The sequence below is a fragment of the Mytilus trossulus genome, chromosome 7 (assembly GCF_036588685.1).
Source record: "Mytilus trossulus isolate FHL-02 chromosome 7, PNRI_Mtr1.1.1.hap1, whole genome shotgun sequence".
NCBI classification, from domain to species: domain Eukaryota; kingdom Metazoa; phylum Mollusca; class Bivalvia; order Mytilida; family Mytilidae; genus Mytilus; species Mytilus trossulus.
Genome location: NC_086379.1, coordinates 1,585,133 through 1,604,347, shown reverse-complemented (window position 1 = coordinate 1,604,347; position 19,215 = coordinate 1,585,133). Strand labels below are relative to the sequence as shown.

At 30.7% G+C, this 19,215-nt stretch overlaps 1 protein-coding gene across 2 annotated transcripts in view; it reads right to left on the bottom strand.

The window, feature by feature from the left end:
• LOC134724475 (uncharacterized) overlaps positions 1 to 19,199 on the bottom strand; it is a 32,539-nt gene extending 13,340 nt beyond the window's left edge. The window contains exons 1-2 of one of the 2 annotated variants that reach the window (XM_063587507.1): positions 19,095 to 19,199; positions 3,631 to 3,821 (exon numbers count right to left, since the gene is read on the bottom strand). In XM_063587507.1, coding sequence (XP_063443577.1) covers positions 3,631 to 3,685 — 55 coding nt within the window. In that variant the 5' untranslated portion in view covers positions 3,686 to 3,821; positions 19,095 to 19,199. Of the gene's footprint in view, positions 1 to 3,630; positions 3,822 to 9,335; positions 9,456 to 19,094 lie in introns of those variants that run through there. The other variant, XM_063587508.1, reaches the window with a different exon arrangement.
• Between the last annotated feature and the right edge of the window lie 16 nt (positions 19,200 to 19,215).

Genomic DNA, 19,215 nt, shown 5'->3' with positions numbered 1-19,215 from the left:
TAGGGCCCAAAAATGACTAGTGTAAAACAATTCGAACAGGAAAACCATTGGTCTAATCTATATAAAAAACATTAACAAGAAAATAGAAACATTAATAATTATTAACCACATCAACACATTTCTGACAGGTGCAAACAAATACAGCTGTTAAAATGTTTAAACAGGCGCCAACCTTCACCCTAACCTAAAAAATTACAAGAAAGAAAGACTCACTAAAAATATATCAATTGAAATGGCTTAACTCAATCAAAAAGACATATTATCAAAAACAAGTAAGCATACATTGAACGAATAAATTAAGTATGCAATGCAACTGCCGATAATCATGATAAACACTATAGAAGGTAACATATATCACATACATGTGTTAAATATTGAATGAGAAAAATTCTGTGCAAATATCAAGTCAATATCATTTATATGCATCAAATCTATCAAATTTAAATTCATTGCAACAAAATCAATAGCAGAATTAAAATTCAAGGTTTCATTTCAAAAAACAAATTTTAATCTGTCGGAAGACACAATGAGTTGATATTTTTTCTATTTTATAATCTCGACAGACAAATTGTATGAGCGTTTCAAGTACATGTAATCCCTGTCTGATCATTTAAATCTGTTTAAATTTTCCAGTACATTAAAATAAAATTTATGATGTGAAATAAACTGTTAAGTTATACACCTGCTGGTAATGTAGTCTTGTGTCAGTTTTGAATGCATTACTGTAGATTCAGAAATTATCGCCATTTATGAAGAATGGATTTGATTTTTGATTTTTTGTTTTTTTAATGCAACTTTGTAGCACTATATATACTGTAAACCAACTTATTTTCGCGGATACCTTAAAAATATTTCGCATTCAGCCCATTCAAGTCCATTTTGCACCAATTTAATTTCACGGTTTTCTAATTAACTTGATATAGTGAAATAAGTTTTACATATTCAATTTAAATTCGCGTTATTTTTCTACTTGCGAAAGTCACAAAAATAAATTGCTCATGGAAATTAGTCGGTTTACAGTATATTATAGGGCTACTTCATGTCTAACAGTTTTTAATGGTGGAGGAAGTTGTGAGTGCCCACAGAAAACCACACCCTCAATAGGAAAACTGACAATTATCCTAGTCAATGAAGACTGGAGTCAAGTGCAGCCGCATGAGCATTTATTGGTTCAAACTCATAACCTTAGTGTTGACTGGCTAGTGACTTAGAAGCACTGACAATATATGTGATAGATATCTATTGATTGTTGTGATTTCAGGAATATCTGCACACATATATTACATCAGATATCAGAATGCCAGTTCTTACTATTGCACTACTGATCAACCAGTCGCATTATCAGCAAAAAAAAAACCAAACTCTAAATATGAATTTACAGTACTTTAATTGGCAAAAAAATAATTTACATCTTTTCGTGTGTATAAAAAGAAATTATGTAATGCATGAACCACTTTTTCGTCGTCAAAACTTTTTTTTTTTTAATTCTTTTTTTAAAATATATATACAGTTTTATACATGTTATACATCATTTGTACATGCACAGACTTTCTAGAAAATTCCTATTTGAAACTCTGTAAATTGCGTTCATTGAAAAGTTATTTCTTTTTCTGAGACAAAATGAACTTGAGTCCTGATTGATTACAGGATAATGAAAATCCTAGGGAGTGTGCTCTGCCTCTGGCCCCAAAACAAAAATTTGTATAGTTCAGTGAAAACGGATGTCAAACTATAATCCGAAATATATAAATGATATAAAATTATCATATGTACAAATATATGCCCTTTATAGCTTTTTGTTCGGTGTGAGCCAAGGCTCCGTGTTGAAGGGCGTACATTAACCTATAATGGTTTACTTTTTTTTTTATTGTTATTTGGATGGAGAGTTGTCTCATTGAATTGGCACTTACACAACATCTTCTTATATCTAAATGTACATTTACATACATGTATATATATATATAGGTGTTGATAAGTTACCATTGATATCTTTAGAAAATACTAAACTGTCTCAACAACCACCCACCTGTTATATCAAAATAAACAATATTGCCTGAGTCAATTCTTTCTTAAAATCTTAATGATCTAAAAGTAAACATTGAACAGCATGCTGTATATTTGTCAATGCACTTATTGTGACCCAGACTGCATAAGACCAACTTTATATTGATGAAAAGTTGATAGTTTATAAATTCAATTGCACAATTTTTTTGCACTCTGCAACCAAAGTATGCATCTATCAATGCAAACAGCCAATTCAAAGATTTGTTATCAGTTTATATCTAAATTAAAAGGCATAAATTTTGCAGCTGTTAATTTTATTGGGAAATGGTGTTGTTTATAGTTTCTTTTACCCTGCAAGTTAAATTATTAATTATCAATAAATCTATTTCATTTACAAAACTGTGTTCTGTAAAAACATGCTTTTTGCATATATATCAAATTCATTTCCTTGACTGTTTATAATGCAATTAATGCTGAGAATCAATTTTATGAACAAAACCAGCAGGGACAATCAATTTCAATGTCAATACTGGCAAAGAGCTTTTAATTTCTACTTGGTAAATGTTTTCAATTTCTACAAATGTAGATTGTACTAGAAAGATCCATTTGAACTCTTTAAAAAAAATGTTTTATACAAATAACCAATGGCTAAATTTTTTGGGTCACTGTATTAAAAATAAAAAGGGTGCTAGTATATACATAATGTAGCTTGAGGTATAAGGGGAGGGTAATTAAAAAGCAGTTCCTCTAGCCTTAATTGTTAGTCTTGTGTGCGTTTTTAAAAATTTGTTTCAATTATTGGTTTGGCGTTATTAGTGTGGTGTCTATTTCACTGAACTAGTATACATTATTGTTAAATGACCAGCTGAAGCCCGCCTCCTGGTGCAGGATATTCTCCCTGCAGTGAAGATCCATTGGTGGCCTTGGGCTGTTTTCTGCTTTTTGGTTGAGTATAGTTGTCTCTTTGACATTTCCTGTTTGCACTATAGTTTTATGTTTCTTTAACCTCAGTTTGATTTAAACCATTCCCCATTATCAGCTTGAGTTTTCCATAAGAACCTTGAAGTTGGGAGCAAATCCTAAACTGGTATATATTTTTAATATTTCACATCATTGTGAACTAATGTTTGTTTTAGTTTCAAGTTGATGTCAGACCAGAAGTTAATATACAGTGGCGAATCCAGGAATTTTCATAAGTGGAGGCCCACTGACTGACAGAGGAGGGGGGCCCGCTCCAATCACACTTCAGTTATTCCCTATATAAGCAACCGAATTTTTTCACAAAAAAAGGCCCCCCCCCCCCCCCCCCCCTTAAACTGCCTATGATATGTGGTAAAATTCAGTGAACTATGAAATCAGGGTCAAAACCAGACTGGCATATAATCCAAATAGTTAATGATTAAACATAAACTTTGAAATCAGGTAAATTATAAACACATCTATGATATATATAAAATAGAAACATTCTCTGTGAAAAGAGTAAATTTCATATAAAATAAAATGAACCTTTTTATGGCTTAATTCACATATATATATTCTATATTTAAGAAAAATTCATTGTTATGCCTTACATGTCTTATATTATTATAATTTATATATGAAAGTTAAAACTTTAGCTAAACTTACCTTTTTCTATACATTTGCCTGCTTGTAAATGTTTCTCCAAATTTCTACGAGCCATTATCTTATTAATACTGCTTTATAAAACACCCTGTAAAGTCTATTGTTAATGGAAAAAGGAGAAGTCCTTGTGAATATCCTATTTACACAATAATGTTATCACTTTTGCATGTCCCAACCAAATTGCTATAAAAAATCTGAAAAATAAAAATGACGTTATTAAAAATATATTTATTTTTAAAGTACAAATAACTTATCTACATATCTAAATATGTGAATTGTATCAACTTGTTTACGTCCGACTTGTATGTAAAAATTTAAAGTTCTGTAACCTGATGCAGTGTGTCATTATACTAATAGTCAAATATTGATTGCAAATTTAAATGTAATTTAATGCTCTACTTCAAAACATGAAAGTGTTTTTTGACACTTCCGACATTCCATTTTTCAACGGGAGTAATGACTGCAAAATTATGACTTGTTGTGGAACAAACGATCAGCAAAAAAAATATAATAACTATGTTTCACAACAATGAATAGATAGTTTGACTTAAATAAACGTTCGATTTTATTATTAGAGATGTCTTTATCTGTATAGAGAGGTACAGATACAAATAATTCATTATAGAGCTATTCAGAGCTATTCAGAGCACGCTTGAGCACTTTGAATTAAGAAATAGGATCTATCTTAAAAGGATGTTTGTCAAATGAATTTTTTATCACCTCATAACAATCAACTATTATTTTCTGCCTGACTAGATAATAAATAAAATTCTATTTCATTTAAAATTACTTTCAATGCATTCATTATTGGCTTATGAATAAAATTTGCTTTTAATATTACTGTACAAATTTAAACTTTAATATTGGACATTAGTGGAAAGATTCTGAAAACCCCTAGTACATGCGGCTTGCAACTTATCAATATAAAAAAAAGAAATGTATAGTCAAAATGATGTACATGTATTTAAAATTTTCCAACCAAACTAAGCCCGCTTAGCCCTACAAAACGGAGAGAACTAAATATTTTAGTTAGCTAACAGAATACAGTTGTTTAAATTTGTCTTTTATATGGCTCATTTTCTGAAGTTATTTAAAAATTATATAAAACAATCTTTTTTTTCTAACCCACCCTGAATAGTGAATATTTTCATTCAAAAATTGAAAAACTATGTAATTTTTTATTTACAAAATATAAAAAGAATTACCAATACAATATGGATAAGGAAGAAAATTAAAATTCAAGTGATACATGTAACTCAGCTGATATTTCTACCCCGCCCATGCAGTGTTTAAGGTGAAGCAAATTGTGAACATTTAGTTTCTCTAATTCCTGAGCAGTGTGAGAAACATATTTCTTATCACTAGTGAAATATCTGTTCTCAGCAAATGATTGGTCAAAATTTAATTATGATGTTAAATTTTCTTGATTTTTGATGAATTTCCTATTGATACGTCATGAAACTAGAGGCTCTAAAGAGCCTGTGTCGCTCACCTTGGTCTATGTGAATATTAAACAAAGGAAGCAGATTGAAAATTGACTACAAAGGTCAATAACTCCTACAGGGGTCAATTGACCATTTCGTTCATGTTGACTTATTTGTAGATCTTACTTTGCTGAACATTATTGCTGTTTACAGTTTACCTATATCTATAATAATATTCAATATAATAACCAAAAACAGCAAAATTTCCTTAAAATTACCAATTCAGGGGCCGCAACCCAAAAAACAGGTTGTCCAATTCATCTGAAAATTTCAGGGCAGATAGATCTTGACCTGATTAACAATTTTACTTCATGTCAGATTTTCTCTAAATTATTTGGTTTTTGAGTTATAAGCCAAAAACTGCATTTTACCCCTATGTTCTATTTTTAGCCGTGGCGGCCATCTTGGTTTGATGGCCAGGTCACGCCACACATTTTTTAAACAAGAAACCCCAAAGATGATTGTGGCCAAGTTTGGATCAATTTGGCACAGCAGTTTCAGAGAAGAAGATTTTAATAAAAAAAATATATAAAATTTACAAAAAAATGGTTAAAAATTGACTTTAAAGGGCAATAACTCCTAAAGAGGTCAACTTACCATTTTGGTCATGTTGACTTAATTGTAAATCTGACCTTGCTGAACATTATTGCTGTTTACAGTTTACCTATATCTATAATAATATTCAATATAATAACCAAAAACAGCAAAATTTCCTTCAAATTACCAATTCAGGGGCCGCAACCCCAAAACAGGTTGTCCAATTCATCTGAAAATTTCAGGGCAGATAGATCTTCACCTGATTAACAATTTTACCCAATGTCAGATTTGCTCTAAATGCTTTGGTTTTTGAGTTATAAGCCAAAAACTGCATTTTACCCCTACGTTCTATTTATAGCCATGGCGGTCATTTGGTTAGTTGGCGGGGTCACCGGACACAATTTTTAAACTAGATACCCCAATGATGATTGTGGCCAAGTTTCAAATAATTTGGCCCAGCAGTTTCAGAGGAGAAGATTTTTCTAAAAGATTACTAAGATTTCCGAAAAATGGTTAAAAATTGACTATAAAGGGCAATAACTCCTAAAGTGGTCAACTGATCATTTTGGTCATGTTGACTTATTTGTAGATCTTACTTTGCTGAACATTATTGCCTTTTACAGTTTATCTCTATCTGAAATAATATTCAAGATAATAACCAAAAACAACAAAATTTCCTTAAAATTACCGATTCAGGGGCAGCAACCTAACAACAGAATGTCAGATTCATCTGAAAATTTCGGGGCAGATAGATCTTCACCTGATTAACAATATTACCCCATGTCAGATTTGCCCTAAATGCTTTAGTTTTTGAGTTATAAGCCAAAAACTGCATTTTACCCCTATGTTCTATTTATAGCCATGGCGGCCATCTTGGTTAGTTGGCTGGGTCACCGGACACAATTTTTAAACTAGATACCCCAATGATGATTGTGGCCAAGTTTGGTTAAATTTGGCCCAGTAGTTTCAGAGGAGAAGATTTTTGTAAAAGTTAACGCCGGACGACGACGACGGACGACGACGGACGCCGGACGCAAAGTGATGAGAAAAGCTCACTTGGCCCTTCGGGCCAGGTGAGCTAAAAAGGTGAACATACCTGATGACGTCACATTCATTTAAAAAAATGTATATACATGTATAATTTAATTTTGGATGTACTGAGTCTTCTGATTGGCTGACGTTATTTTGTTATGAGTTCATTGACATATTTTAGTCATGAGACCGTGACATCATCAACCAATTTTTATGGTTTTCTACGGTTAAAAATGGAATTTAGAATTAAATTATAAGAAATGACTGTATTTTTTTTTTGGTCTATTGGAAATAACATAAATAATTTGGTGCACACTGTAAAATAACCCACTACGCGAGTTATTCAGTGTACACCAAATTTTTTATGTTATTTCTTCATAGACAGAAAAAATATTACAGTCATTTCTTAAATAGAACACAACTTTCAGCAATTTTTTTAAAAGGATCATTTAAGAGAAACAGATTCGACCACTATAACTCATGTATTTAAATATTTCACCACTCTCCACATGAAGATTTTAATCATTCAAAAAGCTCGGCAAGCTATGGGCTTTAAAGATTAAAATTTCACTGTCTCAAGTGGAAATTATATTGTAACACAATTGTTGCAGTTATGGAATCTATAATACATGTACATCTATCTCAGCTGAAATATAAGTGACAAAGGTCTACTGGGACCCTGAGAATTTCCCTCCATGATTGAACAGTACAAAAGCTAGACCATTAAAACCTTCACCATATTATCTACATTGTATATATTCAATAATAGTCCAAATAGCCCGACTTGTGATCATTTGAGAAACAAAAAATTGTTATAAATACCTAAATTAGGCTTGTTTAGTAATAAATTCCAATATAATTTGTCTTCACTTTTATCTATTTATATATTGATCCAAGTCGACACTTTTCAAAGTCAGATTGTATCTTAATGATCTTATCGGCACAACCTTTAACTCAAACGACAATCGGATTTTGTCTCCCGACTATTTCTCAACATCAGCACAATAATTAAAAGTTCAAAATAATGTCAAATAATATAAAATTCCTTTACATGTACCTAATTTAACCTAAACTATAAAGTTTAGACAAAATATTGACAAATGTTAATACCCGATTTTAAGCAGGTTACAAAAATAATCTGTTTGGCAAAGGTCTATGTAAACAGTTTAAAATAGCTCAACAAAAAACATTGACTTATTTAATCCTTATGTTAATAAGTCTCAAATATAGATTAGTTAAATGGCCAAAAACATCTAAATAACCTTTTAAAGATCAACGACATACAGATGTTATCATATTCTGACAATGTTGAAACTTGCTATTATTGTGAAATTTTCCTTTAAATTATCATGATTATTGTAAAATTAGAAAATTGATTTCACGTATTTCAAAAATTTAAAGGACTGCACATAAAAATAAGAGTTGAAAATTTTCAATGGATCTTTAAAAGTCAAAGTGCATGAAAAATTTTATTTGAATTCATTGTTATGAATTTCAATAAACTTAATTCCGTCTGTTTGAGTAAAAGATCAATTGAAAGTTCACCTAAAATTTCTTGTTAACTGTGACATTTCCTTTTAATTCTTAAGTTAAGAGAATATTATTTGGTAAACTAGAAATTAGAGAAAACCAAAACATTGTTTTTTAATTAGAAAGACTTTTAATGCAGAATTTAAAAGATTTTGCTGAATCTTAATTATTTGAGCTGTTATTGTTCCAAAAAACATTGCAATTTGTGATTGTATGATAAATTTATTAAAATTGAAATGTGGACTGACTGATTCTGTTAACAAATTAATTAATTTTGAGGATTGTTTTAATCCAACAGATAAACAGATTTCATCAGTGCATTTCTTTATAACACAAACGATGCAAACGGTTTAGCACTCACATGTTTTGATCATTTGTATCTAACATACATTTGCAAAGTTTACATAAACTAGCTATAGATAACACTTTTATAGAATTTATTCTAGCATCAACGCAATTTAAATAGAACACAGTGATATTGTTGTTTTTTTTCAAACTACCTCTACCCTTTTTTATTGGGAAATATGCGTCATTTTCATCAAATTGGGAAATTTAAAATTAACCATGAATTTGACTGAAACTTCAATTTACAGAGCCATTTTCAAGAGTCAAACCCTGCTTTAAAATAAGACCTCATTTTGTCAGTGATGATACATAAATAGACCCTCAAATCTGCAAATATAGTCATTTTAGGCATGAAAAATGTTTAAATGAGTGTTTTTCAGTTTGAATTGATGCACAATTTCTACTGAGACAACACTGTTTGGGAAAAAAATTGTCTTTTTGGGAATCATTTTAAGCCATTTTTTTTTCAAATTGGGATTCTTCTCCAGGGGAAAAAGCCTTTATTCTCCACTAATTTAAGGCAAACAATATCACTGGAACATAGTCAAAATTATTAATAAAGTTCAATGTAATGTCCCTTGAAAGATATATATATAATAAAAAAAAAAAGTTGAATTTGGAGTTCATTATTATGTTTTTCAATTTATCTTATTATATTTTTAACAGAAAATACATTCATTTTTGGGAGTTTTTTCAATTCCATAGTTTCTGTAATGCATCTAATTTTTTTAATTTATTTTTTATCATTGTAATTATCTCTTCCAGATTACCTGATCTTACCTGAATTTCAATCTAATTTAAATTGCTAAAACAACAGAACACCACCTGATACCAACATGTATTGTTCTTTGTTTGTAGGAATAGCAGGAAGACACTAAAGATGTGTCTCTAGTTTGTCATTCAGCGTTTGTTACTTACTTCAACCTGATTAAACAATGTATTTCTTTACTAAGTTTGTAAAAAGTCTGTTTACCAACAACATGTGCATACATAACTGAAAGTTCAAACAGGGTCAGTATAGACTTATTAAACGATGTATTAGTTTCTACTTTTGAAGCATTTAGAAAACAACAACAAACACCCCTTTAACTTCAACTTGTCATAAATATCTGCCAGGTAAAATTATAGATTTAAAGAAATTGAACAGAAAATCTTCATAATAATTTTTTGGGTAGATTTTGAGAAAAATTAGGAATTTGACTTATTATACCATTGTTTACAATCCCGATTTAAATATATCAAGGTTGTATTAATGTTGCAACAAGCAAAATAAAGGGCTGCGCTTTAGCGCATGATATGCCTGTTGCTCTTTTAACTTGTCTTTTATGCTTTAAACGAATTTATATGATCAACTAGAAATAGTGTGAGCCCTGTCAAATACCCCCCCCCCCCCCCCAAATAATAAATAAAAATGCACAAAAAATTGGCACAATTAAGTTCAATAGATATAAACAATTTATCAAAGTTGCATAAAATTTTGTGAAAGTGTTGGTTATTGTCCCAAAATTGGAAAATCCCCCCTTTTTAAGCATAAAAATTCATAACACGGAAATGTAAAATCTGAAATTTATAAAAATTGAAAGGGAGCTTACATCAATAGATATAAACAATTCACCAAAGTTTCATGGACATTGGTGAAAGCCTTTTTGAGTTATTGTCCGAAGTGTTTGAAAATCCCCCCTTTATATATGAATAAAGCCCCATAAATCCAAAACTTAAAATCTGAAATTAAAAAAAAAGAAATGGAGCTTACGTCAATAGATATAAACAATTCACTAAAGTTTCATGGAAATTGGTGAAAGTGTTTTTGAGTTATTGTCCGAAGTGTGGACGCAGTGGACGACAGACGGACGGACAACGGTATACCATAATACGTCCTTTCTAAAGACGAGCGTATAAAAACATAAAAAATGAAACTAATATCAGTATTAATGACATTGAGCCTGATTCAGAGTTTCAATTTAATGGTCTACAAGCATCAAAATCTCCACCCGAATATTGGCGTTTTCTGGGTTCCTAAAAAAAACCAGAACAGACGGACAAGAAAATACAGTGACAAATTCAATTTTAAACAAACTTAACACTGTTTTTGCCTTTACAGACGGTTCTTGCCAATCCAACTGAGGACCTTGTGGAGCAGGTGCAATTGTAATATTCAACAATACAGAAACAGAACTAAAACAACCAGTATCAAAGAGGGGTTAAATTTATTTGGCATCTAGCTTGAAGCAATTAAATCAGTTTTAGATTATGTTAGTGCTCAGAGTTAAACAATAATAAAAGAAGTAAAAATATTTTCAGACAGTCAATCAACTATTGGAATTTTATTATAACTGGAAAATTGTAAATCACAGATCCACTTCTCATGAAATATTATCTCTCTTATTAAATCTATCCAAAAACACCATGGAATAAAAAATAATTTTGAATAGACCAAAAGTCATGCAGATTTCAGAGGAAAATGTAATAGCTGACAAACTAGCTAAAGAAGCAGCTAAAAAGGCAAATGAATTTGAAAAAATAAGCCCATATTGCAGTCACTAACATGACTTAGGACTGAGGATATATATTAAAACAACAGCAAGGATTTTAGTAAATAAAAATTTGTAAGGGTTCCGCGGAACCCAGCTTCTCGCCTACTTTTTCTGTAAATTGCAGGCTAAACAAAAATGAGGGAAAAAATCAATAAAAATATTCCGCTTGATACTATCTTTTGATTGTAAAAAGCTTCTGTTCAAGTTTGGAAAAAAATCAAGGATAGCTTATGAATCTAATAAATGTTTTAAAAACTTTAACTATATGGATGTAATGTTAAGCAGAAGAATAACTTAGTCCATTTATAAGTAAAATACAGATACACAGGTACAAAATTTTCACAAAATTTCCTTCTAGATAATAGCTTTTGATCATAAACAAGCTTCTGTCCAAATTTGGTATAAATTGAAAATAGTATAAGAAAGTTATCAATTTTTTTTAAATCTAATTATAACTACGGAGTGAATGTGTTGTTTCCTGGCAGAAAATCTAAGTCCATTTATAAGTAAAATACGGAATAAATGGAATTCTATTTTTACCAAATTTACTTCTGGATACTATCTTATGATCATAAACAAGCCTCTGTCCAAGTTTGGTAGAAATCAAGGATAGTTTAAGAAAGTTATTAAAATTTTAAAAACTTTAACCACAGAGTGAATGTAATGTTTTCCCGCAGAAAAACTAAGTCCATTTATAAGTAAAATACAGAAAAAATGGAATTTTATTTTCACAAAATTTACTTCTGGATACTATCTTATGATCATAAACAAGCTTCTGTCCAAGTTTGGTAGAAATCCAGTATGGTTTAAGAAAGTTATTAAAATTTCAAAAACTTTAACCACAGAGTGAATATTTGTGGATGCTGCCACCGACACCGCCGACGGAATGTTGGATTGCTTAGTCCCGCTTTTTCGACTAAAGTCGAAAGGCTCGACAAAAAGTGGCAACATCGATGATTCTGATACAGGAAGATTTTATTACAATTTCCACCAAAATGTCAACCAAAAATCATCACTTGATTATCCAGATCATAAAACAGCAAACGTTATTAAAAATTAAAGATCTGTGACGGTCATAGTTTCTCCTTTGAAGAAATTACCAAAAACAAAATCAATTTAGATACAAAGGTGAATGTGGTCAATTAGAAACTGTGGAACATTATATATAATAATTTACTGTTTTGTGAAAAACATGAAGAGGCTAGACAGAAACTTAAAACATGAAATATTCCTTAACACAGGATCATTACATTCAGAGCTCAAAAACCATGAGTTCTCAACCCTTTTATTGGCTGCTGTTTGCATTATTTATCCTTATCTGTTTACAGTCATAGCGTAAATCTATTTTGATAATATCTATAATTGGAAATTCCCTTTTGTTCTAAAAATAGATCCCTGCATCAAGTAGCTGTAATGGGTCCCTATTGGAGTTTTCCGTTGCTCAATATGTGCACGTGTTTTTTAAAACATTTGATCTTCTCGGCGTTTATCCAATTAGCGTGTATCATGTAACATGTAATCGTGATTGGCTACTAATTATAAATGTTAAACATCGATCTCCTTTAAAGAAGGTGGAAATATTCAAATATTTGCATATTTTGAATCTCGGGACCACAAACTCTCTCGTAACTTGCATCCCTATATTTTTTTTCACATTGTTCGGGATTTATTATAACATACATTGAATTCAAAGTGAATGTGCAGTAAAAATATTGAAAAGAAGCATGTTTTCTGCTTCTTTTGAAAAGCTGAGGGAAAGTTATGATGATAAAAAGACTCAGTCAGTGTTTTTATGAAGCGTCCATCGAAAGCATGGGCGTGTGTGCGTAGCTTTACGAGAAAATTGCTAATAAACACAGGGTTTTGTCAAAAACGAAATCAGTTGGAAAAAGTGAAAGGCCAAATCAATTATGAAATGATAAAGCATCAGAAACCAAAATATCTAATAAAAGGCAACTAAACCAAGATTTATGTAAATTGAATAAAACAAAATCATTCAAGTATAATAAGAGTACTATTTTTTTTTATTTTAAGGTCAATTAATGAATACACACACATCCCTTGTTCTCAAGAGTTTATTATATATAAAGGTATAAGATGAGTGCCTGTGAATACACCTCTCTGTTTTCGTGAGAAAATACAAAACTTGCAGAAGGTTTGAAACGAGTTACGAGACACAAATTAAAACTACAATTGCTCCTCAGTGAATAAACCAATTAAAACAAATTAGCAAATAACCCTAACCCATAACCCAAAAAAAACCAGCTAAACAAAGAAAGAAACATATTTAAGATGGAAAAAAATCTGGGGTTGATATTTCCTAAATATTCAATATTGTGTTGATGAAAAAAACCAATACATTCAGGAGCTTGGTAGTGAAAAACCCAATTTGATATTAACATGAGGGGTGAATTTAGAATTGATAATGCAATCAAAAAACTTTATCACCCAATTATATTAAAAAAATGGTGGGTAAAAAAACCAATTTGTGAATTCTTATCTGGTAAGCTCTGACATTATTGATTTAGAACTTTTATTGTCAAAAGAAAAAATCAACAACTTCTTCATCTCTAACGAAACACAGTACTAATGCTATTTTTGGGTGACTTTATCTGTGAACTGTGCTCTTTTATTCACTAAGCAAAATGCTAAGAAACATTATTAATATTTTTTTCTTTTTTTTCTTTCTTGCATGTTAATTGTTATATTTCATGATGTATGTATATGTTTTTTTATTCTAAGTTTGTTAAGTTCAGTCACAATGCCACCTAGAAGTATATTTAAAGTTCAAGTGACTTGTTTACCAGCTAGAGTGAAATATTTACAAGGGGAACAATCCAGTGTTAACAATTATTCACCTACAGAATGCTTTTCTTAAGAAAATTAATATTCTAATATACATTGTATATGGACCATAATTTGGTATTCGGCCTTTGGTTTTTTTTTGTATTCTTTTTCATAAGTTCTAAAATTTTAACTTTTATTCTGTAGGTTGTGTTGGTGTTAGAATAGTATGAATGGAACAATTGAGTTTTTCGAGAAAAAAAAATAATACATTTTAATTCACCGTTTATGTGACAGGAAACCAAACAGGAAACCAATCTTTATTTTCTTTATTTTGCACAATATAATTCAAAAGGCATAAATAAACACCATTACTAGTGTTACTTGCTTCATGTTAATATTTAAAATCTATTTTCAATGTTATATTAAAGTTTTTTTTAAACGTGACAGGAAACTATAAGAAACCGAAAGCATTTTTTTAGTTTTATTTTATTGCAAAATCTGCTTAAAATAATCTGAACAGTATACTTTTTCTTAATATCCATCTTAAATGTAACAGTATTATAAAACTCCTCAATATGTGCTTGTTTTGAAAACAATTAGTACAATTTATTCAGAACTTTCCATATTTTCTTCATTGATACAGGATACCATAATCGTTGTATCTTGATGTTTTGGCCAAAAAAATATATTTATATTTGGTTTGAAATTCCAGTTTAATAAAATTTATTCCAAATCATTGACAATGTAAAATTCTTTAAATCCAGTAAAGAAAAAAACTTTTAACTTGGAATTAAAATCTTTAAAATAGGCACCATGTGATATTTGTGACCTGTACACCATCAACATGGTTTCCACATTTTAACCTACTTTAGTGGGCTAAAATCAATAAAGTACTTCCTTTCAAGTCATGCCTGGTAAAAGTTTACTTTTCCTTTGACAAGTTTATATCAAATTGGTTTTTTCACCACCAAGCTCCTTAATGTATTGGGTTTTTTCATTAACACAATATTGAACATTTAGGCAATATCAACCCCAGATTGTTCCCCATCTTAAATATGTTTCTTTCTTTGTCATATTTATTTAGCTGTTTTATTTGGTTTAGGGTGAGGGTTTTTTGGTAGCTGTTTTATTTGGTTTATGCACTGAGGAGCAATTGTAGGTTTAATTTGTGTCTCGTTTCAAACCTTCTGCCAGTTTTGTATTTTCTAAGAAAAAACGGATATGGACCATAATTTGATATTCGGCCTTTGGTTTCTTTTTGTATCCTTTTTTATAAGTTCTAAAACTTTAACTTTTATTCTAAGGGTTGTGTTGGTGTTAGAATAGTATTATTGGAACAATTGAGTTTTTCGAGAAAAAATTAATACATTTTGATTCACCGTTTATGTGACAGGAAACTTAACAGGAAACCAATCTTTATTTTCTTTATTTTGCACAATATATTTCAAAAGACATAAATGAACACCATTACTAGTGATACTTGCTTCATGTTAATATTTAAAATCTATTTTCAATGTTAAATTAAAGTTTTTTTTAAACATGACAGGAAACCATAAGAAAGGGAAAGCACTTTTTTAGTTGTATTTTATTGCAAAATCTGCTTCAAATAAGCTGAACAGTATACTTTTTCTTAAAATCCATCTTAAATGTAACAGTATCATAAAACTCCTAAATATGTGCTTGTTTTGAAAACAATTAGTACAATTTATTTAGGAATTTCCATATTTTCTTCATTGATACAGGATACCATAATCGTTGTATCTTGATGTTTTAGCCAAAAAAAGTATTTATATTTGGTTTTGAAATTCCAGTTATATACAATTTATTCCAAATCATTGGCAATGTAAAATTCTTTAAATCCAGGAAAGAAAAAAAACTTTTAACTTGGAATTAGAATCTTTAAAATAGGCACCATGTGATATTTGTGACCTGTACACCATCTACATGGTTTCCACACATGCAGGCGCATTCTCTTTGGAAATTGTATTTTCCTTTTTTAAACAAGACGAAACAAGTCTACAGATTATGTTTGCTAACATCCCGTTGGAAACAAAAACAATGTTTAGACCTAGTTTATTGTATATCGGGCTGCAAGGGTGTGATCACATGTTAGTCACATGTTTCACGTATGACCGGAAATGATTAGATCACATGTTAGTCACATGTTTCACGAATGACCGGAAATGATTAGAACTCAATGACAAAAACAATTTTAATAAATAACTTGACTTCTGTTACGTGTGAAATGTAAAGCATAAAGATAACGTCATTTTCTAACTTAATTATTACGAAGAACAAAACAAGAATGTAAACATCTCGCGAGAGTTCATATTTGCATATTGTTGCAAAGCATTCTTTTATAACAAAGCAGATTACACCATTTAAAATTTGTGTTACGAAATGGGAAACCAAAATAACGACACCTGCTACAGAAATACTAATAGTTCTTGGTATTTTCTTCTCACTATTCTTATTGGTCGATGTTCTTTGTTATTTGAAACCAAAAGTTACGAATTTGCGGGTGACGATTATCTATAAATCAGTCAGCGTTATGCACTTAGGAAGCAAAAAGAAACGCGAGAAACAACACAAAAATACGGTTGTATAATCTTTGAAATTTGTTAATTCCAATTTTTTTTCTAGGGAAGAGTAGCATACACTTGTATGTTGATAAAAATAGTGGCATCTTTAGATGTAGTTACAACTTTTCTTACAGTAATTCACAATTTTATCACTTTTCTATAGTTATAGGAAACGAGCCCAATAGCAAATTATGGTCCATATGTGTATTCACAGGCACTCTTCTTCTACCTTTATATAATAAGTTCTGAGACCAGTGCCTGTGTGTGTATTCATTAATTAACCGTAAAATGAAAAACAAAATAGTATATAAACTCTAATTATACTTGAATGTTTTTGTTTTATTCAATTTACATAAATCTGGGTTTAGTTGTCTTTTAAATTAAGGCAGGGATCTCCATGGATGAAAATTGAACGATGGAGGAACTTTCACCATCATAAACTGTATCTACGCCATACAGTGTAGCGCGATCGAAAGTATTTCATACCTCCACATAAGGATAGGTGAACATGCTAATTCATTGCTTATTTAAATTATATATATTTGAATTTTCATTATAAATTCTATAAAGAAGTATATATATATTTTTAATCATAACCGTTTATAACCGGCCTTCAAAGGCCAAGCCCTTATGCCCCCTCCCTTTCCCTTACTCGATAATGACCAATAGCTATCACGAAGGTCACCATGTAGTTTTTTTGCTATTTTTGGTAATTGTTATGGGGGTTTAAAATCATGTGGAGCTTATTTTTCACAAACACTGTCAAATTCAGAAGTCATGGACCCATTACCAGTATGGCTTGTTTGCAGCAACGACAAAACAAGTCGTACGGGTTATGTAAAAGGTTAAAAAGATTTGTAAAGTAAACGTTGTCAAATGAAAAGGTTTTTAATGACTTTATCTAGCAAATCGATGCTATGCAACATGCATCTTTCCAGTCTGAATAGAAACCGGAAACGCGGATGTATCAATTTGATTGTAAACTACCAAATGAATTCGGAATTACGATACGATATTTCTTTACAGGAAATATTAAAAGTTTTTACTTTTTAACTTTTAAAGTAATTCTATAATATCGTTACAATACATCAGTACACGAGTTATTTGCGATGAAATAATAATTACTGTTTTATGTCTTATTTTGTACTTCTTAAAAAGGGGGATGCTGATTGCATAAGTCAAAATAAAAGCATGTGGTCGACTTGTTAAACTTTGTAACTGGATTATTAATTAATTTATTTAATCTGAATAATCATAAGCATTTTGCGGAAACTTAGTTAAATAATTCGACAAATGAATCGTCTATCTTCAAATAATATTCTCCTGTCTGGTTTGTTGATCTACCTGAACAAGCTCAGGTGCAAGTGATTAGCGATCTTAATCCGGATATCCCTCAGGCGTTTGAACTGTATTGGATTATACTATAAAAAAAGCCTAAGGGTTATGCAATTACATGCATTTCAATTATAATTGCTAAAAAAATGGCATCAGGCTATAAAAACGATCACAGTTTTGAACGATGGCGGTAGAGAATTGTACGATGGCGCAAGACATTTGAACGATGACGGGGCGCCATCGTTAAACAGGCCATAGAGATCCCTGTAAGGCCTTATTAGAACTTTTGGTTTCTGATGCTTAATCATTATGGGTTGGCCTTTCACTTTTTCTAACTGATTACCTTTTTGATGAAACCCCGTGTTTATTAGCAATGTTCTTGTTAAGATACGCACACACGCCCGTTTGTTCCATGGACACTTCCTAAAAACACCAACTGAGTCTTGTTATCATCATAACTTTCCCTGGGCAATTGCATTGGTTTTTTTATTATTTGTATTGCGTGATCACGCAAATTACGCAGCTTATCTGGAGCTCTGAATATTGATTTGGAACTTTTATTGTCAATGGAAAAAAAAACAATGTATCCATCTCTAATGAAACACTAATGCGTTTGTTGGGTGACTTTATTTGCGAGTCGATTCCGGTTTGATTAACGAAATATTAATTTATTTATTTAAAAAAAAATGTTTTTTCCCCTTAATTAATAAATGTATATATTTTTAATTTTTGTCAAATTATGTAAAGCACAGTTGCCACTAGTCCAAATAAAATTTACTTACTTAAGGCGTCAAAGAAAAAAAAATATAATAGCCTTTCAAGACGTCATAATTATTTGGACTAAGTTGCCACCTAAAAGTATATATTTTAAAGTACAAGTGAGTTGTTTACCAGAGTGAAATATATACACGCGAGATTTCAATAATTACAAGGGAGACAATCCAGTGTCAACAGGGACACCTACAGAATACAGAAATCACTAGACACTACAATTTTTATATGCAAATCGTTGAATTTGTTTGACCTGTCCAATTAATGCCAATGTGACAATGGCTACTACCCATTCCTTTGGTGCAAAGCTATAGATGGAACGGAGGACCAGTTTAGTTCTCCTGTTACACATGAGATATTTTGCGTTTTAAAAGTTGATTTTACTTTTAAGTTCAATACTTCTCAAATGATTCAGGAATAAAAAAAAACATGTCATTGGTCGAAATCACTTTTGTTTCTTTTTCCAATAGTTCATGTTGCATTTGGTATTCTAAATAGTGCTTAAGCAGTGTAATGTAAATGTGTCTTACTTTTCTTTCACGTCGTAACAAAAAAAGAAGGTTGCTGCAGACGCTTTCGTCGTTACTTCCGCCCTGCGCGTACGCATTCAAAAGCTTACTTCCGTATTTCAAATAACTCTCTAGACTTTAG